This window comes from Glandiceps talaboti, chromosome 22 (genome assembly GCF_964340395.1).
Source record: "Glandiceps talaboti chromosome 22, keGlaTala1.1, whole genome shotgun sequence".
Taxonomy (NCBI): Eukaryota; Metazoa; Hemichordata; class Enteropneusta; family Spengelidae; genus Glandiceps; species Glandiceps talaboti.
The window spans coordinates 732,046-758,011 of record NC_135570.1 but is presented as its reverse complement, the minus strand read 5'-3'; the positions used below and the strand labels follow the sequence as shown (position 1 = coordinate 758,011).

Genomic DNA, 25,966 nt, shown 5'->3' with positions numbered 1-25,966 from the left:
GAAAGTTGTTATATATTTATAGAAAGTAGTGTGATGTGGGTAGCTTTTCAAATGATATGTTGATAACCAAGAAATCTGGGAGTTTTGAACTCTGCATTGTGAAAGCTGCACTAGCTGTAACTGGAATACTATTGTTTTGATAAGACAACCAACATATTCACTGAAAATTGTTAAAATACCAATAAGTAGACACTATACATGTTTTAGATGTTGATTTTATCCATAATTTGAAATCATGAACTGTGTTGGAGGACTGATTTTATGAACCCTGGCGTATTGTATCATATTATGTGTACACTTAGATTTACTCACAGCTGATTCAATACTTTACAGGGTGTATGATATTAGGAGTAGGACAGTATTTTTAACAAAACAGTTTCAAAAATCATTTCCGTTGCAGCTAGTTTAGATTTATATTGTAAGTATTAACAACACAATATACCGTACCAGTATTATAATCACTGTATATTTGGATTCTCAGTTCTGTTAAAATCATAGATAAATATATACTTTGTAGGTTTGTATGGATAATAGTATTACTTACAGTACTGTACTGTGAGAAAACATATAGGGTAAGAATTATAACATTAGGACACCAGGGTGCTGCTCCATGGAAACCATTCAACAAATTTCTTGAATTTATTTGGACAAATAAAGATGATCATTTATTAAAATGAGTACTCATTTCTATACAAGTGTAAAGAGTCTACCAACATGTGGACTCTCCAGCCATTCTAACCTCAACCACCAGTATTATTATTATTATTACAGTATTCTTATGAACGTCCATATTTCTATCGGTAAAATGACAGTTTATTCACTGAGCAGTGAGTTGTATTTTTTAAGTTAAAGTTGAGTTTTTTAGTCTCTACCCAACAGGAATGTTTTATTTCCCCAAAATATAAAATGAGCAACTTTTAGTTGCCAAAGATAGATACTATTGGTTTTTATTGAGTCCAAACGTCAAAGTTGTGGGCAGGGATAAAAATTAAGTTTTTCTTTTCAGCAAAATCTTCTCTGTTTTCATTTTATCAGAACTGGAATGTGACATTAGATTAAATTTTTCTAGAAGATATAAAACCCACCAATCCATCTGAATATTACTAATTTAATTTTAATGAACTAATTGTTAAAACATTGACCTTAGATAGAATTCATTCCGGCTAACAAAAACACAGAAATGTTATGAATTGTTTTAAAGTATTTTGTCACTAACGTTTAACAAATTGTGAGATTTTTGGTGAGAAGCACAGCAAGGCCTTTTACCACATTCAACACAGTATCAAGATAAGTTGTATACAGAGTTGTTTCCCTATGAATAATGAATCATGGGAGTTGGGTATATAAAACAAATGTCCTATGAAATAATGAATCATGGGAGTTGGGTATATAAAGCAAATGTCCTATGAAATAATGAATCATGGGAGTTGGATGTGAAATAGTGAATCATGGGAGTTGGGTGTATAAAACCATAGACAGTCTGATAAAACAAATGTCCTATGAAATAAATGAATGATGGGAGCTGTGGCATTGTGGGAATAACTGGTGGACAGTCTGTATGTAATCAGTCAATGCATTTTATTCGAATTACTTTTTAGACATGATTAGTTTTTACCTTGATGGATCGTACACTGGCAGTGTGCCTTCATATGGTAGTCACTGTTTATCCAGTTTTAGTAACTGCAGTTTATATTAGTCGGTAAGGCATGACATGTTAGGGCGCCCTCACACTGTTGAGGGAGGAACAATACAATCAAAATTTATATCTGAAAGTGGATTAGGGAAAAAGTGAAATACAAGGTAACAGATATAACAAGAAGGAAATCAACTTAAGGAATTGTAGGTTGAGGGAAGGGAAGGATATTTTATGTTTGATATGACTTATGTATGGCTTGTACAATCTTAGTAAAATCAGTTGTAAAATGTGAACTTTTTTTTTGTAAATTATTAAGAGGTAAATTGAATTGGATCCTTGTTGGAAACAAAATTCTTGCCAAAGAAAAGTATTTTAGAATAATTAGGGAGAGTATTTTAGACAAGAACTGATGTAATAAACATTTTATCTTAAAACATTATAATAGTGTTGTGAGTTTATGTGTGTGTGTGTGTGTGTGTGTGTGTGTGTGTGTGTGTGTGTGAGTTTATGTGTGTGTGTGTGTGTGTGTGAGTTTGTGTGTGTGTGTGTGTGAGTTTATGTGTGTGTGAGTTTATGTTTATGTGTGTGTGAGTTTGTGTGTGAGTTTATGTGTGTGTGTGTGAGTTTGTGTGTGTGTGAGTTTATGTGTGTGTGTGTGTCTGTGAGTTTATGTGTGTGTATATGTGTGTCTGTGTCTGTGTGTGTGCATGTGTGTGTGTGCGTGTGTGTGCGCATGTGTGTCAAGGAACCACATTGCAAATTGATCAATCAATCAATCAATTAATCTATCAAAGTGTATTTGTTTTCATGTCATTCAACTCAAAGAAGCGTACTTATACAGCAGACACACAGCACAATATATACATGTAATAATATCTAAAACATTTTGAAGTCAGTTTTATTACATTATAATTATGTACAATTTGTTACGTTTACCATTTTGTCCCAATCTTGTCCTGTATTGTAAAATAAAAGTTATATTATTTATATGTTTCTGTGACAAACAATTGTGGAGGGTTTGGGAATAATTGGGTTCAATTTAATTATTTGTAGACAGATAGATAACACGAGATAAAATAAATAAAAATACAAACAAGTAAGTACATGTTTTAAATGACTCACATCACCATGATATTCATGTACATTAGCCTACCTTGTTATGTAGTTTATACATAAAAAAAACCCCACCACTATCAACACAACATTGTATACTATGCCTGTACTGAAGTTCTTATACTATAGATAATGTGTGTTATACATACCCTGTTCAATGGGCTTACGTGATTCATCAAAACACAAATAATAGTGACGTCACAGAATCAAAAGTGAAAGGATCCCCTTTCGTGCATGTACGAACACATTCGTGTTTTGTTGATTAGGGGCGTGACACAGTGACGGAAGTCGCGTCTCATTGGCTAGGTTGTGTAATGATTGACGGATGACCTCGTGTCATATTGCTTCGGAAAATACGTTCTGTGTTCTTCGCTCCCCCAAATGGCCAAAATTTTACGAAATAATAAGTCGTAAAGGGTTATAATTACAAGTTTAAAAACAGAAATCATAGTAAAACATATATTTCCGCTTGGGAGATGTTTTAAAACAGGGTGACGATAAACCAAAAAAAAAGCCGAGGTAAATATATATATTTTCTCCGAGGGGTGTGTCTCTGTGATTGTGAAGGCAAGCTTTCATATGCGTCGCTTTTGGTTTGTATGTTTATAGCAGACATCCGACCCCAGTTTTAACATTTGCAGATATTACCAAAAACTCGTGTTTAGTCCTTCAAACATTTTGAAACTTGAACAAGATGTCAGCACGAGGTGGTAAGAAACGTAGCAAGCCAACATCAAAGTCAGCCAAAGCTGGCGTGTTGTTTCCCGTTGGCCGTTTAAATCGCTACCTTCGACGAAGTACACACCGTTTCAGAATTGGTGCTGGGGCACCTGTGTATACAGCGGCAGTTATAGAATACTTAACTGGTAAGTAAAATACGTGACAACTCTGCTTTTGTGAATCTCTAGCTCCCTTTCAAAACTAGAATCAGTTACTATAGCATGAGCTATTGACATTTAAAAATGGCGAATGTTTGGTCTGAGCTCGTTTTGCAGTGTGTCACTATTCAATGTTACAATATATCTTGCAACACGAAATATCCCAAAATAATGAAAGAAACGTTGATATTGGAAAACGCTCTTTCAAGAGAGCCTTTTTGTTTTCCATCCTCAATCAATGAAGATTATGTTTGTGACCTTAGGCTTTGAGGTCACCTTTCGACATATGGGATATACATATTAATGAAGTCGGCGAGGTGGAGACGTGAAAGAAATCCACGTAGTCACCGTAGTGTGTAAGCAAGCCATTATATTAGGGATTATCAAACCCTCAAAACGTACACATGTTGCATGCTAGATTTATGTGTCATTTAATACAGCTCAATGTACACATGTTCTAATGTGTGCAGAACAGTGACACACTTTTGGAATTATATCAATTTAATTTATATTATTTACATATTTTTATGTCATATGTAATACTTGAAGTAAATGCCACCCACCACAAACATAAACAGAGTCTCCATGAATTGATCATAGAAAACCACAAAGGAGAAAACTCACACAGTACAGGTATACAAAACGAAATATGTGGAATACAGTCATTAATGAAAATGAGAAAATAAGAAAATTTAATATGTATGAATTATTGTCTGGAGTCAACAGACATTAATATGACCTTGAAGTATGTCATTTGTAAATGTCTCCTGAAATAAACCCAACACTTAATAATATAATAGTCTTCTCTACATAATGTTATAAAATTGGTACACATATAAAGAAAATTTATATTAAAAAATTATTACTTATAATGCATATTGTTACATATAATATCATTAACACATTCAGGTGTGTATATGGTGGGGGATAAAAGACCCAGAAACCATGAATATGTTGAAATTACCAGGCCATATGCCTGTATCAGCATACTGTGTCCTATGTTTGACCTTATGTGACCCTATGACCTTATATGACCTCATTAACCTTCACAGTTAACCATGCATTACAAAGAATGGAACAGTCCATTGTAGTAACACTTATAAAATATTCATGGTAATCCAATTAACAAATTGATATTAATTTTCTTAAGTTATAATATATTCATATTTCAATGTCTGATAAGATCGTTATAATTTTAAAAGGTTTTTGAGGTGTAGTAATTATTTTCAAATATTAATGATTTATGTCCAAGCTGTCTCCATTTTGGGATAAAAGTATAAACATCTTGGATGCAATATTGTCTGCGATAATACTGTAACCAGCTTTTGACACACACCCAAGCCTATTGGCTAGTATTTAGTGATGTAGGGATCTTGACTACCATCTCCCATCGTGACTACCATATCCCATCATGACTACTATATCCCATCTTGATTACCATCTCCCATCTTGACTACCATCTCCCATCTTGATTACCATCTCCCATCTTGACTACCATCTCCCATTATGACTAGCAATTTGCCATATTATTAAACAGATGTGTTTTCAAACCTAAAAATGTTATTACAATTTCACACAGTGATGTTAACCCCACCACAGATACACCCACCATCAAATCCATCACACAGTGATGTTAACCCCACCACACATACATCCACTATCAAATCCATCACACAGTGATGTTAACCCCACCACACATACATCCACTATCAAATCCATCACACAGTGATGTTAACCCCACCACACATACATCCACCATCAAATCCATCACACAGTGATGTTAACCCCACCACACATACATCCACCATCAAATCCATCACACAGTGATGTTAACCCCACCACACATACATCCACCATCAAATCCATCACACAGTGATGTTAACCCCACCACACATACATCCACCATCAAATCCATCACACAGTGATGTTAACCCCACCACACATACATCCACCATCAAATCCATCACACAGTGATGTTAACCCCACCACACATACATCCACCATCAAATCCATCACACAGTGATGTTAACCCCACCACACATACATCCACCATCAAATCCATCACACAGTGATGTTAACCCCACCACACATACATCCACCATCAAATCCATCACACAGTGATGTTAACCCCACCACAGATACACCCACCATCAAATCCATCACACAGTGATGTTAACCCCACCACACATACATCCACTATCAAATCCATCACACAGTGATGTTAACCCCACCACAGATACACCCACCATCAAATCCATCACACAGTGATGTTAACCCCACCACAGATACACCCACCATCAAATCCATCACACAGTGATGTTAACCCCACCACACATACATCCACCATCAAATCCATCACACAGTGATGTTAACCCCACCACACATACATCCACCATCAAATCCATCACACAGTGATGTTAACCCCACCACACATACATCCACCATCAAATCCATCACACAGTGATGTTCATGCTACCACACATACATCCACCATCAAATCCATCACACAGTGATGTTCATGCTACCACACATACATCCACCATCAAATCCATCACACAGTGATGTTCATGCTACCACACATACATCCACCATCAAATCCATCACACAGTGATGTTCATGCTACCACACATACATCCACCATCAAATCCATCACACAGTGATGTTCATCCTACCACACATACATCCACCATCAAATCCATCACACAGTGATGTTCATCCTACCACACATACACCCACCATCAAATCCATCACACAGTGATGTTCATCCTACCACACATACATCCACCATCAAATCCATCACACAGTGATGTTAACCCCACCACACATACATCCACCATCAAATCCATCACACAGTGATGTTAACCCCACCACACATACATCCACCATCAAATCCATCACACAGTGATGTTAACCCCACCACACATACATCCACCATCAAATCCATCACACAGTGATGTTAACCCCACCACACATACATCCACCATCAAATCCATCCTTTTAAATTTGTGATTGACTCCTTTCTACTGAGACAGGTCATAATGTCTATTAGTCTGTAAGGTGCGCCATGACGGGGCGCCCTCACACATCAGTCAACCCAAGGAGGCCGGTGAGGGTGGAACGACACATCCATCTTACAGACTAAATGTCCATTTAATCTGATGGTTCCACCTCTAGCCTCTGAGTTAGTTCTAATCACATGGTGATGTTATTAACGTTTAGCACTTACTACTAAATATCACCTACTATAGCACTTACTGCTAAATATCACCTACCCGGTAGTAGCCAGAAATTAAGCTGATTCATTTTCCTTCATTTCACAAACATAATACAGATCAATACAGTGTTACACTACTAAAATGTGACCAGGAATGGTTCATTATGTACCCAATTATGGTACATGGCATAATTTACAGAACACTTTGCCTACAATATGGTATTAATATATATGCACATATACTAGACCACTAAGGACATAGCTAGACTGGAAGATACATCGTGTCACATACTCCACCCTCGACAGCCTGCTGACACCGATATGTGAGGATGCTCCATCATGGCATACCTTACAAACGACCAAGAACACTACATGTGTCTTAGAAAATTTCTAACTCACATTAGTTGCTTTAATGTACAAATTGCATCCTTTGAAATAGTATAGAGTTAAATCCCTATATTTCAATCCCATGGTCTTGGCTTTAGTAACATAATATCTTATCAGTGGAACAATAGGGACTAAATATGATAATTACCCAGGACCAACTTTTCTACACTCTGTCATAGAACTGCATCATTGCAAACCACTGCCTCTTTTACGGCACCGTCCAAAACTCGCCGTCCGTTATTTTACAGTGTCGCGGAAGAAATAACAGCTCTGGTTTGCAAGAGTGTACAACTGTCTTTCACAGTCAAACATTTAATTCTAATCTAACATATTTTATGTTGATTGCTCTCAAAAAAATACAGGAACATTGTACATAATTGAGTCTCTCCTATCTGACTTTTCCATCTCTATGAAATATTTATAAAACCATCTCAACTATATGCAATATCTGTAATCTGAGAAATCAGTATTTGTATAGACTAGATTGCTTTTATTGGCTTTAGGTTGACAAATCCTCTATTTAGGAAATAGCAAGAAATTGATTGAACCCCAGAATAATGTAGATGAAAGACTTGTTGGATGAGATTTAGATGTATACAGCTTAAAGTAGACCAAATCTTGTCTATAAAAATAGTCTAATAAAGCAATCATTCAGCAGAGTAACAATTATATGTGGTCCTTTTCTACAATCTCTCTCTCTCTCTCTCTCTCTCTCTCTCTCTCTCTCTCTCTCTCTCTCTCTCTCTCTCTCTCTCTCTCTCTCTCTCTCTCTCTCTCTCTCTCTCTCTCTCTCTCTCTCTCTCTCTCTCTCTCTCTCTCTCTCTCTCTCTCTCTCTCTCTCTCTCTCTCTCTCTCCCCACTGTATATAGTCAAACTGCTTTCTTTTATAGCATGACATTCTGTTCTTACCACTGACAGCAGTAGTTTAATGCTATTTGAGTGCATGTTGATATAAACATGATGACGTTATTCTCAAGTGACTTAATACTTTGAGACGTGATCAGGTTGAGTTTGTAGTTAAATCTGAACAAAGTAACCAATTACAACCACCTGTCGGTGTAACTATATTGACATGCGCTGTTCACTGTTTCCCCAGAATGAGATTTAGCTAGATTTTACAGATAATTTGTATGTATCTATTTGACTACACTTGGAGAGAGTGTCTAGCTCAGATCATAGAAAATGAGCACACATAGTCACTATACACAAGTCTACTGTAGTGTAGACATATTTGGTTATTTTGTTGCAAGAGTTTTTCATCAACTTTTGGTGTGAGTATAGCAGATGAATTTCATGTAGAGCCATTCCTTTAGTTAGTGTTACGAAGCCAAGCTGATGACATATTCACTAATTTCTGACCACCAGTGATTTCCATTACAGCTGAGATCTTAGAATTGGCAGGCAATGCTGCAAGAGACAACAAGAAATGTCGTGTTACTCCACGACATATTCTCCTAGCTATTGCCAATGATGAAGAGTTGCATCAGGTGAGTGCATCGTATGGTGATTTTCAATATTTAATTTTTTGCATGTTTTACTTGATCATGTTTTGTGCTGTGATAATTGCAAATACTGAAGATTTGCATCACATGTGTCTATCATTATATTTGTCTTGTTTTGTATAGATGGATATCTTATTGAACAATGTTTTAAATTTTTACTGTAAATTTATTTGGGGATTATGGCATAGTCTCATAGTCATAATCACCGTTAATGCCACAGCATGAGTCCTTCGAGATCTTCTTGCATGAACCATAGTCTGAACGTAAATATTGACATCATGTCATGCCAGCTGGCAGCATACACCAACTCTGTCTTCCACTCAGTCTTTTCACTGCTAGCCAGCATACACGCCGTGAACACCTACCAGATAGCCTGCACACAGTGCATACCTACCAGATAGCCTGTACACAGTGCACACCTACCAGATAGCAACCACACCATGAACACCTACCAGATAGCCGTGCACACATTGAACTGTGACCTACCAGATAGCCTGCACACAATGCACACCTACCAGATAGCCTGCACATGAACACATACGTACACACACACATATACATACATACATACATACATACATATGTACATACATAAATACATACATACATACATACATGTACATACATACATACATACATACATACATACATACATACATACATACATACATGCATACATACATACATACATACATACATACATACATACATACATACATACATACATACATACATACATACATACATACGTACATACATACATACATACATACATCTATACATACATACATACATACATACATACATACATACATACATACATACATACATACATACATACACACATACATCTATACATACATACATACATACATACATACATACACACACATACATCTATACATACATACATACATACATACATACATACATACACACACACATACATACATACATACATACATACATACATACATACATACATACATACATACATACATACATACATACATACATACATACATACATACATACATACTATTAAACATACACACACACACACATGAAAACTGTTTGTTATTTTATTATTGACGTTGATAAATTGAAGGTTCTTCTTACACAGTGTCTTACAAAATGTCTATAATTTACAGTAGATTCTTAATAAACTCCAAGTTCATCCATTTTCATGACTAATCATTCTTTTTTCCCAATTTAAGCTTCTCAAACATGTAACTATAGCCGCTGGAGGAGTTCTGCCCAAAATCCACCCTGAACTGTTAGCCAAAAAGAGGGGTGCTAAGAGCAAGCTGTTATATGACACTCCTGCTACAACAGCGCCCCCAAGCAAGAAACAGAAAATAGAGAGCAAGAAAATAGTTGCCAAGAAGACTACCCCTCTCAGTAAAGGCAAAAAAGTGGGCAAATTTGCAAAGGGTAAAGCTAAACAGGTGAGGGAAGAAACAACAGACAACGCTGATGATCAAACAGCTGATTAGTTTGTTTGTTTGTTTGTTTGTTTATATTTTTTAGATTATCTGTTACATGTTTTTTAGACATTGGTAGTAGTGTTTAGCATAGCAGTGGTTGTTTGAAATAGTTGCCATGGAGACACAGGATGTGGACCACTTAAGTGTTGTTGATATGCCAGATATGTTTTGAAAGTATTTTATTGAGTGGATGGAAGGACCACAATAATGTTTTGTAATCCGAAACATTACAATAAATAGTAATTTCATAGTTGCTTCAAATCATATATAAAGTGATAAGTAAGTTTTGTGCGTTATTTTTGTTGTTGTAAAAGTTTGGTAGTAACAATCACAATCACAATGTGCTCCAGGAACAAATTGTCCTAAAAATCACATTTTTTCCAATTCTTTCAAAACTTGCAACATGAAAGCTTGCTCCTGCATGCCTGGTGCTGTTGACATAAGAAAAGAAATTTGGGGTTTCACCGTCTTGTTTTCAAGGAATCGTCAATCTTTTATTTTTCTCATAAAATTATACAGTATTTGGCAGCCATATTGGATTCTAATATGACTAAATGTTGATGTCATTTTGACATCTGTTTGAAGAATGTGTATGCATGGTGACACAGATTATTTTTATTAATTTTAACTGAGAATAGGTTGGAATTTTCTTTAACAGAGTAACATCAAAAAGTTCTTCGTTAAACGCAAACATTTGATGATTTCTAAAAGTTTTTATTTGCGCGTGCATGGTAATATATAGTTTGCTAATTGCAAGCCGTACAACTTGTATATTTTAATTAGTACTAATATCAGTTTTAGTATCATACATACCAATACTTCCGGTTATGATGATAATATTGCTGCAGTTATGAAATTGAACAAATGTTGAGAAGAAGTTTTTTAAAATCTGCAGATTATTAGTACAATTAACTTCTAGTATGTAGAGGAAATGTCACATGATTAGAACAACAAGTAATTTATCTGGTTCCTGAAAATAGTCAGTGCAAAACCTTGATATGACAGCAAACACTTGTGTTAATAAAATAGTTTATCAGTAGATTAGTACAGTCTGTCTGTCACCTTATAACCAACAATGTTTACACATGTGACCTGCTATGATTTGACCACCTAGATTTAGATCAAACAGTCAATATAGTCAGATACTATACAAATCAGAGGTGACCCCCTAGCTCTTGCTAAAGTACAGATACAAATATGATTTCACCCCCTAACTTAAGTTAAATAGTTACAAAGATGATTTGAGCCCCTTAGTTTAGTTAAAAGATTGTCAGATATAAAGAATTACAAACCACAAATCCCCTTAACTTTAGTTAAAATACTGTCATGTGCTAACAAACCTAAACGTAGGCTGTTAAAATACCAGTTCAGATACTAAGAAATACAGTCTATGAGTTGATTGACACACTTGCTAAAATTTTACCCAAACCACAAACTGATCAGCATTCCATTCTTGATATTGTGAGAAAATAAATCATTTTACCAATAAATTTGGAAGAAAAACAAGATACAGGCATATTGAAAATGGTGACTTTGGTTGCCATAGTTACTACAAGCAATATGGTGTTGCAGAAATGTTCAACTACAGATTTACAGTATGGGAAAGTGCAAAGTAAAAATAACATTATTGTGAATATCGTTATCACTGTAAAAACAATAGAAATATACAAGTCATTCACTGTTGCTATGGAAATCTTGGATTTCTGTGATCATTTCTTGAAATCAGTACTTGTCAACGCTTGTCAAACAACCACTGCTCTGTCATTTGTAAACTTTTATAATCATTGAAGACACAATAAATAAATATATATATATCAAGATTTGGATGAGTTACTTTCAAACCTAGAGCAGATGGACTGCTTGTATATCAGTCACGTAGTCTAGCAGCTATACCTGTTGACATAGAGATCGTTAAAGTGTATAGGAGACGAGTAGATTACTCCTCACATAGACCATATTTAAATGATCTGCCATGCATGATTAGGTTGTCTACTAAACTGTTCAGTCTAGACTATAGTAAATCCATGGCGTGGAATCTGAAGATATCCTTCACTACGTCTGGAGGAATGGGGCGTTAAGATGAAATTTTAAACAAAACCACCCACACAGCAATTAACATCATGTCTTTGTTAATCAATCACAGAATTCTACCCAATGATAAGTTAGTGTTTATTGCAGGACATTATGACTTGGGTATACCCACTACAGCCTGGGTACACACATTGTAACTTGGGTATACCCACTACAACCTGGGTACACCCATTATGACTTGGGTATACCCACTACAACCTGGGTACACCCATTATGACTTGGGTATACCCACTACAACCTGGGTACACCCATTATAACTTGGGTATACCCACTACAACCTGGGTACACCCATTATGACTTGGGTATACCCACTACAACCTAGGTACACCCATCATAACTTGGGTATACCCACTACAACCTAGGTACACCCATTATAACTTGGGTATACCCACTACAACCAAGGTACATCCACTATAACTTGGGTATACCCACTACAACCTAGGTACACCCACTATAACTTGGGTATACCCACTACAACCTAGGTACACCCACTATAACTTGGGTATACCCACTACAACCTAGGTACACCCATTATATCTTGGGTATACCCACTACAACCTAGGTACATCCACTATAACTTGGGTATACCCACTACAACCTAGGTACACCCACTATAACTTGGGTATACCCACTACAGCCTAGGTACACCCATTATAACTTGGGTATACCCACTACAGCCTGGTACACCCATTATAACTTGGGTATACCCACTACAACCTAGGTATACCCATTATAACTTGGGTATACCCACTACAGCTTGGGTATACCCACTATAACTTGGGTATACCCACTACAACCTGGGTATACCCATTATAACTTGGGTATACCCACTACAACCTGGGTATACCCATTATAACTTGGGTATACCCACTACAGCTTGGGTATACCCATTATAACATGGGTATACCCACTACAACTTAGGTACACCCACTATAACTTGGGTATACCCACTGCAACCAAGGTACACCCACTATAACTTGGGTATACCCACTACAACCTAAGTACACCCACTATAACTTGGGTATACCCACCACATCTCACTATAACCTTTGGTATACCCACCATAACCTTCACACCTACTGTTAGTGCATTAACAAACAACCATACAAGGTATATCGTGAGTCTCATATACTTGGATATAGAGAATTAGGGAAAGTAAAGATCAATGTAGGAATTAACAGTTTATCAAAATATAATGATCGAACAATTGGAACATAATAAGTGAAACTTATAAAAGTTGTATAGAGTGTAACAAGATTTTAAAGTAATGTAGGAAGTACAGATTTTAACGGGTTTACCAATAATAGTTAATTTTCCAGCAAAAGAGTACTACTGTAGCTAGACCAGACAGAATTACATCGTTCACTTTCCATTTTCATTGTTCAATTTTTTATGACATCCGTGATGACACAATTGTAGTCCAAGAAATCTGTTCTGCCCTGAAGTGTATTTCTGTAATTAAAATTTGGCTGATTTCACAGACATAGGGAATATACAGCTTCAATTTGACCTCTGACCCAACCAAATCTGAGTTGTTGTTTTTGGAGTAATATACGATTTGTAGTGTAAGCCTCTTCCTGATCATGAATATCTGAGTTTTTCTTTTTTTGTTTCCTATATTAAAGGCAGCCATCTTAGTTTGTCCAGAGTCGAACGTGCTATTACTATTATTTATTAACAGTGATCTCTCGTTGTCATGGATATAATTTTCAGAATTTTGCATAACAAATGAACATATTGTTATGCAAATATATCCCTTTTTGTTATTTAGATGTAAATGGAACCTGACTGACAGAGGCAGGCAGAACACTGATAGAAACCAGTATTAAGGAGGGGGCTTATACAAGGGTATAGGCTCATAGAGTGTATGGGCTCATAGAGTGTATGGGCTTATACATTGGTTTTGAACTTACAAGAGTATGGGAACATATGTATATACAAAGGTGTGAACTCGTACACTGCTATGGGCTTATACATGTGTAGGGGCATACACTGCTATGGGCTTATACATGTGTAGGGGCATACACTGCTATGGGCTTATACATGTGTAGGGGCATACACTGCTATGGGCTTATACATGTGTAGGGGCATACACTGCTATGGGCTTATACATGTGTAGGGGCATACACTGCTATGGGCTTATACATGTGTAGGGGCATACACTCCTATGGGCTTATACATGTGTAGGGGCATACACAAGGACATGGGCCTATACAGAGGTATGGGCTTATACAAGAGAATGGGCTTATACTTGGATGGTTATAATAATTGTTATACAATGTTTAAAAGGAAGGTATATATTGCCACTCAAGGTTTAACCAGGTATACTTTTTGATAGACTAGAATATTAGTTTTTTAAACGAGTCAAGTTTTAATGGAAGCAATCTGAAATATTGATGTTGTTTGTTACATGTAATTGTTGTATTCACTTTATCACTTCATTGCAAATACATTCCCTCAAAGAGGATTATGGGTAAAGACAGAGAACAGCTCTTTTGCTACAGTATTGAACCTACACATGGTCATAATAATGTTGTACATGGGTCGTCAAAAGAAAGAAGATGTTGGTTTTAAGATTTGAAGGTCTCTGTAAGGTTGATTTTAAATCAGTGGTAATGTGTCAAGTAATGTAGGAGCTAGTCTCTAAGATGTGCCGTAATCGGGCGCCCTCACAGATTGGTTAAACCTTTAGATATAGCAGGCCAGTGGAGGAGAGTAACACAACATATCTTACAAGTCTACGTAGGATCTATCTATCAGGATATACAAGTGCCTGTCAAAGAGACAAATGTTGAACATCTTAATAATGCTGCAGCTAGTACGTGGAAAAAAATGGTGAAGTTTCACCGTCTGCTTCTTTTCTGCATTAATTTCTATCTTTCATTTTAAATACACTTATTCTACCCTTCAAATGTAACTATTCTACTTGTCATCAGGGAAATATAACAAGGTTCTCTTGTCACTATTACCAAATGTGAGGGCGCTGTCACAAGGTTGATGTTTTTACTATTCCAGCTTGAGGATGTGTGAGGGTGCTGTCACAAGTTTGACGTTTTCACTGTTCCAGCTTGAGGACGCTATTCCAATTTTCACGAAGTTGTCATTTTAAATACCCCAAATTGTGAGGTCGCAGTCACTTTAAAGTGATCTTTTGTTTACTAGATATCGTGAGGGCACCATTTCAAAGCCCTTTACATTACCATGTTTTGTGAGGAGGTTTAATTGCTGTGGTAATTTTCTAGAAGTACACATGTGAGATTAACCTTCTTCTCACTTCATGAACTTGTTGGAGCATTTTCACACTGTATACACAACTATAAGTTCTCATTCGTGTTGATAGACCTTGTGAGTTGAGTGTGCTATTGAATATCACCTTGTGAGGGCACTATGGCAAGATTTTCCAAATGCATCTGTAACTGATATTCAGGGTTATAAGAAAGGCCTCAATTCATTTGGAGCACAATGTTTACTTTCATGTTTATTTCTGATTTGTTTATGTTTACAACTCCATACAATAATAGCCTTCATTTGATGTACAACATTTGATTCTACTGTACAATTTCACTACAGTAAAGAAAATGCCAAACAGTTGCTAGAAGAACAGAAAAGATTTACAACTGCTGACATCAAACAAACGGAAGCTGTTACAAGCAGGAAAAGTAAACAAATGAATTGGCACAGCATGTTGGAACAGCAGAGACTTGTATTACATTTCATGCTTTGATAAGAACAGTTTTTATGACCTCTCTATGTGTACATGAAATGCCAGGGGAACTTCTAATTTCTTTGTGAGACCATGAACCATTATGTAAATTTTAGAGGCCATACAACTGTTCTTATCAATGATGGAATGTAATATAAGTCTCTGTACTTCCAAGTATTGTTAATCCAATTCAGTTGTTTACTTTCCCTTTTTGTAAAAGGTTCCGTTCATCCATGGTCTGATGTCAGCAGTTGTACCATGTTTCCTAATGAAGCATAAGACGGTTAACATTACAGGTGGAAATTTTGCTGAGTATTGTGATGTCACAGATTCAGCCAATAGACAGGCTAGAGATAGTAAGCCCTGAGCTCAATGTAACCTTACTGTAAGAGAACCAAAAGAAAATGTTAATATTGAAAAATTGGGATTTGAGAAAAGTTTATACCCGTCCCTCTCGTCATAACGTTTGAGGTTTATATGTTAATTTTTAGAACCTTTCACTGAGATATACATATATGTTTACATATACATATATCTTCCATATTTGTCAGTTATGTAATTTTAGCTGTTACAAACACAAGTGTAGGAAATTTGACTGTTTTTATTGTACTGAAAACACCAAATAAAGCAATGAAAACAACCAGATGTTGTGACATTTTAAGATTATTAGTCCTGTTACTTGTACACTGTTCAATGTCTGCATGCCGCCATTTTGGTTTTTACAAGCATGTCGTATTATTTAGCTTCATTTTGGCATTTAAATGTTGGCTTTGTTTTGTTGTTGTTAAACATTATCACATACCGTAAAATAATTAGACATTTTGTAGGAAACTAAAGATGAAAAATTAAGGTATAAATATGTTTTCTTGAACTCAGTTTATTAGAATGATGAATTTTTGAGATAAATATATATTTTTTCAATCATATCCTATTTGTACTATGAAACAGTTTGTGAGGTCATTGTCATGGTAACAATTAGTAGGTCAAGTATACTCAAATTTCTACCCTGATTCTAAGGAAAGACTTTTAAATGCTGTGCATTGTTTTCTTAATAAGTCTACTGTCTACTACACTTCGTAACTTATTAATGTTTTACCTGTATTTTTTAAGCAAGTTGCAATTTATTGGAGAAACATTTATTTATACATTCACATACAAATTTTGGTTAAAAGTCATTAGTTTTATGAAATATTCTTCAAAATTAAATCAAAATTTGTTCATGCTTTTAGTAATATTATGATTTAAATATATTTATTTTATGTTATTTTTGTTGCTGATTTTTGTTTTTCATGTAAATGCATGTTTTCTCCATATGCATGTAAATTAACATGTGTGAGTGAGTGTGTGTGTGTGTGTGTGTGTGTGTGTGTGTGTGTGTGTGTGTGTATCCATATGTGCATGTCTGCATGTGTCTGTGCTGTTGTAGTTCCAATACCAACTGTGTATATCACATATTGTGTCACATTTCTTACAGTTCTTGCCTGTAGCCAGTACAAGTAAAGGAGGTACTAGTAAGACTGCTAAAACATCAGGTGGTATCACAATCCTGTCAGAGAAGAAACTATTTTTAGGACAAAAGGTATGTACTATTTGTAGGGTTTTAGAGAACACAGACCACCTGTATCATCATGATCGATGCACACAAAATATAATGTTTGACACTGAGCTGAAGTAAACATCAAGATAGTATGTATAAAATTAGGACAAAAGGTTATGTACTATTTGTAGGGATGTACACAGACTACTTCCTTACAACTAATGAAATAAAACTTTATTTGGAGTTTTTGAAGTCATTATCATACACAAAATATAATGATTGGTTTTCCACAAGTACTCTTGTGTAGCGCATATATATGCAAATATAAAAAAAAATAACTTAGTACCAGAAACCCTCCCCCACTATAAACCATGACAATCTATTTATATCCCACTCAGTATTCAGTCATTTGCATAAATTAATGATTTTCTTTAATTAAGCATGCACACTTTGAATTCCAAATAATGTGGTACATGCAGTGATGATAATGAAACACACAAAATTGATAGTTTACTGATGTAGTTTTTTTATTATAATCAGTCATTTGCATAATAAATGATTTTGATTAATGAAATCTAAAGAATGCAAATTTACAATTTCATATAATTTTGTTTGTACATTGATAACAACAAAGCTTGATGATGTAACGACCTTAATGATTCATTAGCATAATTAATGACTTTCTGTAATTAGGCAATATCTTAAGAATACAAGTTTAGAATTTCATGTAGATTAGCATAATTAATTTGCCAATTAAGTGGTATACGATGAATGATAGCTATACATCAGAATTTTGTATTCTAACAATTACTATGTATAAATCTAAAAGCTTTTCATATACAGAAGGCATAAACCGGGTAGATTTAATTATTGTTAATTCGACTCCCTCCCCCCGTCCCCCTCCCCTCCAACACTGGATTGCGGTGGATCATTCATCTGTTCAGAACCAACTTTTTATGTATCTCCGGCAGAACTTAGACTTTAAGGTTTTTAACTTAAACCCCAATATTTGCAATCTCAGTGTGTTGGTATACTAGCTACTATCTTACAAGCAGAGCAGCTAGGAATTAGACAGGGTCATTCCTTTGTTCAAGTTGTCAAATGGGGTATTTATTTATTTGGGATTTCTAATTTATAAAATAACTTTACTGTATACTTGGAAATACAATGTAAAAGAACATACAGCAAGTCCTTATTTGTAACACAATAAATTAAAAATAAAAGTGTGTCAAAAGTTGTATAACAAACATTTTACATATTTTTTCAATGTTTTGCAATTTACTGAGTGATAAACAAGGAGTTGATACCTGTTATTTCATATTGTTTTTTCAAGTAGAAATATTAGTTAAAATTCCCAGATGATATCCAATTGTCATCCATACGACCACTTTCAGGACTAATCTAAGAGTCTATTTATGGCTTTAAACCAGGGGATCTCCATTACAAAGTGTGCAGTGGTTAAAAAAGATCTCCAGACTCAAACATCAACAGCTTTTACAATAGTCTGTAGAGTTAGTTCAGGTCCAAAGTTTCAAATGTCCTATCATTCATCTAGGTGTGTAATCATAATCTAACCATGGTCATTGTCATGGTCAAGGTCATGGGCCTTTAAACCCAATTATTGGAATTCCACACTCTTGGGTTTCTACTGTCCCAATATCAGTTGAGTCACAGGAATTAAAACAATTATTCTTTAATTCAGGACCAACATCTGTATTCCTGTACTTACCCTATTTTCTAAGGCCATGTTATCGGAAACACACAATGATCATTTTTTTTTTTTGCCAAAGCCTAGTAGACATTGACTTTTTATATTGAAATCAATATGTTTGTATTTGTTTACAGCTGACAGTCATACAGGCAGATATTGCCTCCGTTCAGGCTGATGCCATTGTCCATCCAACCAACTCATCCTATTACATGGGAGGTGAAGTAGGTAGGTAAACATCAGTCAAGCTCTTCATCCTGGACTTTTTGTGCCATAGAGGGCAGTCATCATTTCTATAGTTTCAAGTCCATTCCAGTTTAACTACATAAATTTTTGGAAATTTTGCAAAAGATGAATTTTCACTTATTTTGCTGGAAAGCAAAACCACTAAAATAGGTAAGGGATATCACAGAATTCAAAATAGTTTTTGAAAAAAATTGACAATACCATACTGGAAGATGAATATACATGTACCCTACGTTGTAATGGAATCACCCAAATGACACAGTGCTACCTGCCATGATGTTGCAGGCATACTAATAATTTGTGATTTAGTGTTTTTCCCATCTTTACCTTGTACCCTGTAGTCTTCACTTCCAAAATCACACCATCAAGGACCCTATAACTGGAAGCTATGCTACAAATACTGGCCTTGTACCAACTCAGTCTATTTTTCTCGGCATATATATAAATTTCACCTTTCTACATGACAAAACCCTTGTAATGTGAAGCTATATAATATTATTATTTATTCTAGGGTCAGCTATTCAGAAAGCTGGCGGTAAAGAATTTCAACATGAAGTTCAAGAACTTGAAAAGAATCATGGTTCCATGGACGTTGCAGGAGGTAAGAAAAAAGAAGCCATTTTTGTTCAGCTTACATATCCTACTAGAGTGTATTTGTCAGTTTCAAATTGAACCACTGCCCACACTCAATATATATCAGTTTTGCATACACATGAAATACAAGTGGTCAAACCCTATTGTTTAGAATGTTGTCATTTGAAATTAAGCGCTTTGGCACTGCTTCCAGATATACCAGTACATGATTGGTTCACACTAGCAGGCCGGCTCTTCCAACTACTGTTATATACCCATTTATTTTTTCATTGGTAAACATTTGGCATGTGTCTGCCCAGCATGTTGAAAATGTACACGTGGCTTTTTGCATCTTGCACCACTCTAAGCGGCTATTTACCCTTGGTCATGCTGTAGCTGAAATCAGCCAATTAGAAAGTAAAGCAAAAGGGGACAGAGAGGTGACCAGGTTTCAAGCGATAAAAGGAAGAGCCGGTATCATGACCTTGGCAAGTACTTCAGGGGGAGGTACAACGTCTCTGGTAAGGATAATCCAAGGTAATACAGGTGTTAAAATAAATTTATGAATATTTATAAATGTGGTGTGTAGGGTCAATCAAAGCTTGGATGTATGCCTTTGCAGCCACTGTGTGAGCAGTCCAGTTGAGTGTGGGCGACTTTTTACATGATGTACAAACATAGCAAACAACTGACCTTTGACCTCACTTTAACCTGACCTGACCTCTCCATAGTCATTATACATTTATAGAATGATGTAAAATTTATCAACAGTTTACATCTCAAGACTTTGTGGCATTTGATGGATATTAATTTCAAACCAACATATGAGAAGATCGCACAGTGTCAGACAAGCTCAATATTAAAACAAATTTGTTCATTTAGGCCAAAACCCTTTCCCCCTCCCTCCCCCTCCCTCTAAACAAACATTGACAAGTGCGACATCAACACAATATATTATATGTTGTCACCATGTTGAAAATTGTAACTGGCACATCACTATGATTGATGTAATGTAACAACATATAGACATTACAGTATTAACAGAAACCCAACACTGTGATCTCACCATTAGCAGTAAATTATAATCAACTTATCAACATCTCAATAATAAATACAGAACCTGTTATCATTAAAGTTTTCTAAATTTTGTTAGAAATGTAAAAATGAGCATTGACGACAGACCCCCTCCCTCTAAATGAATGAAGTTCCTTTATTTAGCTTATGTGACACGTGCGATTGTCCATTTTAAAACGGTACAATTAAAGTGATAATTTCTGTCTTTAAACAGCTGCCATCTGTCCTGGACACAATTTTCCAGCCAAGTTTGTTATCCATGTTAACAGTCCTGGTTGGGGTGGATCAGGTGCTATATCAAACCTAGAGAAATGTATCAAGAATGTTTTAGCATTGGCTGATGAGAAGAATTTGAAAATAATAGCCATTCCATCTGTAGGAAGTGGACGGTAAGTCATTGGGATGAAAACAACAGAGTCCTTTCAGTTTCAGATGCAAAATTTTACACATGGTATCTTAGTTGACTACATGTCGATATCAATGTATAGATTTGAAATACAATATGTTCAGTCTGAATACATGTCTGTTGAAACATCACCATACATTTCAAAGTAAAAGTAGCATGATTACTTGTGTTCATTTGTGATAACAAGTGATTATTTGTGTTTCACTTATATACAGTAACAAACTTAAAAAAAATATTTATACACATTTTGAATATTGTTACATTTTGATTTACAAATATGGACTTGAGTTAGAAAAAATAGTAATGTTCTTAGTAATATAAATAACTTTTTCTCATCCATATGGCCAATTTTAATATGCCTGGTACAAGATTTGACAACTCTGAAAATCACAATGTTCACTGCTATCAGTAGAAGGATTGATAAACTTCACTTTTACTATAGTCTTGTTTCCTATATGCATTACAATCACTATGATCATCTCCATCGTATAGTCAAAGTGGTTACTCTAGCACAATATTCTGTGTGCACCCCTTACAGTGATAGTTTAATGGTATTGGAGAGTTGATATAAACATCTCAACAGCTGTACTAATTGAATAGTAATGAACAATTGTCTGAATGAAGTAACCAATTACAACTTCCTATCAGTGTGTGATGGATTACTACTGACATGTGCTGTTCACCATTGCCCCAACAGGTGGTTTAGCCAGATTTTTTATGAAATTTGTCAGTTTGACTATACATGGAGAGGATAGTGATGGTAGAAAACATTGACAAGTATACTTTTATTATTACGTTGTACTTGTTATATTATTTCTGACTTTCTTTTCTTTTCAGAGGTGGCTTTCCAAAGCAGACAGCAGCCCAAACTATTTTGAGAGCAATTTCTAACTACTTTGTCAGTGTCATGGCTTCATCCCTCAAACAAATATATTTTGTTCTGTACGACATGGAGAGTATCGGCATCTATACAAGTGAGCTGGCGAAGCTGGACTAATTAACTTTTTTATAGTGAGAGCCAGCAAATACAATTTGTAGTGCGCCCTCCATGTTTATAAGTGGTGATGCTTTCGTTTTTATTTACATATCTGTATGCAATTCATAGAGCATAGGTGCTGCTTAATTATTCAATACAAAACAAATTTTAGGGACCATTTCACAGAACTGTAGATCAAATTTTACATCATTTTCTTTCACAGGAGGATTATACATTTTAGTAAAATGTAGTTTGAACATCACAAAACTGCTCATGTTGTGTATCTAATTTTTATGGTAATTTGTATTTCTGTTGAATTGAAATTTAACCCATAATGCATTGGTTCCTTGTAAATCTACATAATTATAGCCTTAATGAATGGTTTATGAAATAGTGGCTTGAATTTACATGTTTTGAAAAAAGTGCTTAATATGCAACGTTCTGAAATATAGTGAAGTAATTTTTCTTATATATAAATCATATGTGATTACATCTTGCATTGCCAATTCTTTTAAAATGCAGTGTTCCTTTTCTCAGTGTTTAAGTTTGCACAGCAATATTTTTGTCCCCAAAACCTGAGATTACAGTGAATAGAAGTGAAAGAGTGTGAATAGCAAGACATTAAATTTGATGTATAAATACTGAACAGCTTGACATTGAAAACATCAGACAAGGACATTTTTTCATTTTATTTGAGATTCTCAACAAATGTTTTTATATATATAATAGGGAGTTGAAGTAATACTGTCACATTAGAAATAAGTCTGTGCATACGTCAGTTTATTTTATCTCTTTCATTTTGTGATTTGACAGAGCTGTTGATGCACCAGACCACCCCATGAAATGTGTTGATCAATGTACAGTAGCCCACCCCACACCAGACCACCCCATGAAATCTGTTGATTATTGCACCAGCCCACCCCCACACCAGACCACCCCATGAAATATGTTGATCAATGTACAGTAGCCCACCCCATGAAATAACCAAAACTAACTAACATAGACTTTGTATTATTTAAAGCCACACTAGCTATAACTGGACCATTTTTGAGAACTGTTTTATTCAACTCACTCTAAATATTACCTGAAAGACTCAGTTGTTGTTTCTGCTTTATATGCAATATGTTGACCATTTTGTGATCCTACACAACTTTTTATCATTTGAACACTAAAATTTTAACCAAATACACACGACATATTTTTGATAAGTTGAGAGCTTTTGACTGCAAAGTGTCAGTCTTGTTTACTCCATGATAGCTAGTTGCCTTGGTTTATGATCACGTAGATTCCATATTCTTTATATATAAGTTATAGTTTTCAGTTCATCAAAGTCCTGAAGGTCAAAAAACATATGATGTGGGTGAAAAGCTAACCACTTTAAAAATAACTCAGTGTACGTGAGCTTATTTGTGTACTTTCAGTTTGTAATACGACTGGCCCCTTAGACAACGATTGTATCAGTTCATATTCCTTTTGAAGTCTATGACTACAGTACTAATTACACTATCTGATCCTGTGTACGTGAGTTCATCATACCGCTTTCATTTTGATACACCTACGCAATAACTCTATCCTCACCCCAGACTTGTTTTCACGCCTACGCATGGAGACGATATTGGGTGACTGTTTGTTGTATTTGAAAGCCTGTACTTCAAGCATGCAGTAATCTAGTCAAGGCTTCTATTCATGTTTAGTGATACATATTCAAAATACAAAACATATGATTTCATTTCTACATGGTGAAATGTTCACAAGACATACAACCTGTAATGCCCAAGTAAAATATTTCTACTGTTTGTCACAATCATTTATAGCATTCATATCAAGTACTAAATAAAACTCTTTTTATTGCTTTGACTACAAGACTAAAATTTCTATGACTTGTGGTCAGTTTAAAAATGATATTATCAGCTAACACACTGAGCTGATAATTAAAGGTCTACTCTGTATATAAATAGGGGTCGAATTAAGATGACACTCATTATACTAGACGACTTTGACCTACCGGTACTCTGTATATAAATAGGGGTCTGATTAAGATGACACTCATTATATTAGATAACTTTGACCTACTCTGTATATAAATAGGGGTCTGATTAAGATGACACTCATTATACTAGATGACTTTGACCGTGTAACACACTCACAGAGCTCATAGAGCACCTACGTAACTACCATTTTAGAGAGAATTACAGATTTTTTATCTCTTAACGTTGGACTACAGTATTATGAATATACAGGAAAGAAATCTGTCACTGTATTTTTGAAAGTAGTTGTATTTTGGGACTGTATTGGAGAAAATGTTTGCTTGATATACATTGGGAGTGTCTAGACACTGGCCCAGGATTGAAAATTAGTCTTTTAAAGCCATTCATAGAGTATACTTCTACACTTGATATAAATACTATAAACAATTGTGGCATACAGTGGACATATTGTACTTAGATGTAATGAGGTTGATGTCATCGGAAACTATAAGGTTATACTGTTGTTCAAAGTGCTGTCAACTGTTTAGTATTTTTCCATGGAATAATTCTTTATTTTAATAGCATCTTATATGTGGCATCATGATACACATAGTTGCATTCATGTGTTTTCATGAGAGTATGGCTAAACCTACAAAACATGCATACTGTATATTATTACAATGTGTATCAGTGCTTATACTTGCACTGCTGTTATGTGCATAGTAGTGGTATTTGCACTGTGGTGTAATACCAAAACATTATTGCATACCTGCATGCAAATGATATGCAAATGAGGAAGCAATCATTCATTCTACACAAAAGTGTGTGATCACATACTATCATTTTTATGGAAATTTGCTGTTTTAAATAAACATATGTAATAATAACAGAACCCCATGCCACATGAGTTCCAGTGTGGGTACTTAGGGGTATTTACACTTGTGCTTGCAGTGTTTTCTGCTGCACATTCACTTGCAAATCTTGTGAAAGTACTGCTGAAGAGAACACTGCAAGCACTTATGCAAATAACCCTAGTATGGCACACTTGCACTCATGTGGCATAGGGTTCTGTCATGTCATATCATCCATACCATTACACACACACACACACACACACACACACACACACACACACACACACACACACACAGACACAGACACAGACACAGACACAGACACACACACACAGACACACACACACACACACACACATTGAAAACAACTCAATATGCTTTGTGCCAATCATTAAGTTAAACTGAATAAGGTCAATTTAATTACTATGCTGGGAATTAATAATAATAGATTTGTCATTGGTGCATGATGGGATATCACATACTGTTTGTATATACACTTACTAATTGATACAAATATGACATTTGTATAACCATAGACCTTCCACCATGGTCTATGGTATAACTCTACATGAAACAGTTGAAGTTTTAGCATTGGATATATTCTGTTTATGAAT

The 25,966-nt window shown here is 35.3% G+C and overlaps 1 protein-coding gene across 1 annotated transcript; it reads left to right on the top strand.

Annotated features, from left to right (window-relative positions):
* Nucleotides 1-3,342: 3,342 nt before the first annotated feature.
* Nucleotides 3,343-25,594, top strand: LOC144452136 (core histone macro-H2A.1-like). The gene is made up of 8 exons (XM_078143165.1): nucleotides 3,343-3,615; nucleotides 8,609-8,715; nucleotides 9,948-10,178; nucleotides 17,486-17,590; nucleotides 19,394-19,484; nucleotides 20,014-20,103; nucleotides 21,364-21,538; nucleotides 22,393-25,594. The coding sequence occupies exons 1-8, from the start codon at nucleotides 3,444-3,446 to the stop codon at nucleotides 22,550-22,552; spliced, it is 1,131 nt and encodes a 376-aa protein (XP_077999291.1). The 5' UTR covers nucleotides 3,343-3,443; the 3' UTR covers nucleotides 22,553-25,594.
* The last annotated feature ends 372 nt before the right edge of the window (nucleotides 25,595-25,966 follow it).

Bases quoted from the DNA above. Each gene is read 5' to 3' on its own strand.
- LOC144452136 (XM_078143165.1), top strand. From the start codon at position 3,444: ATGTCAGCACGAGGTGGTAAGAAACGTAGCAAGCCAACATCAAAGTCA. The intron at 8,716-9,947 runs GTGAGTGCATCG...TCCCAATTTAAG, and splicing joins ATGATGAAGAGTTGCATCAG to CTTCTCAAACATGTAACTAT. The intron at 19,485-20,013 runs GTAGGTAAACAT...TATTTATTCTAG, and splicing joins TTACATGGGAGGTGAAGTAG to GGTCAGCTATTCAGAAAGCT.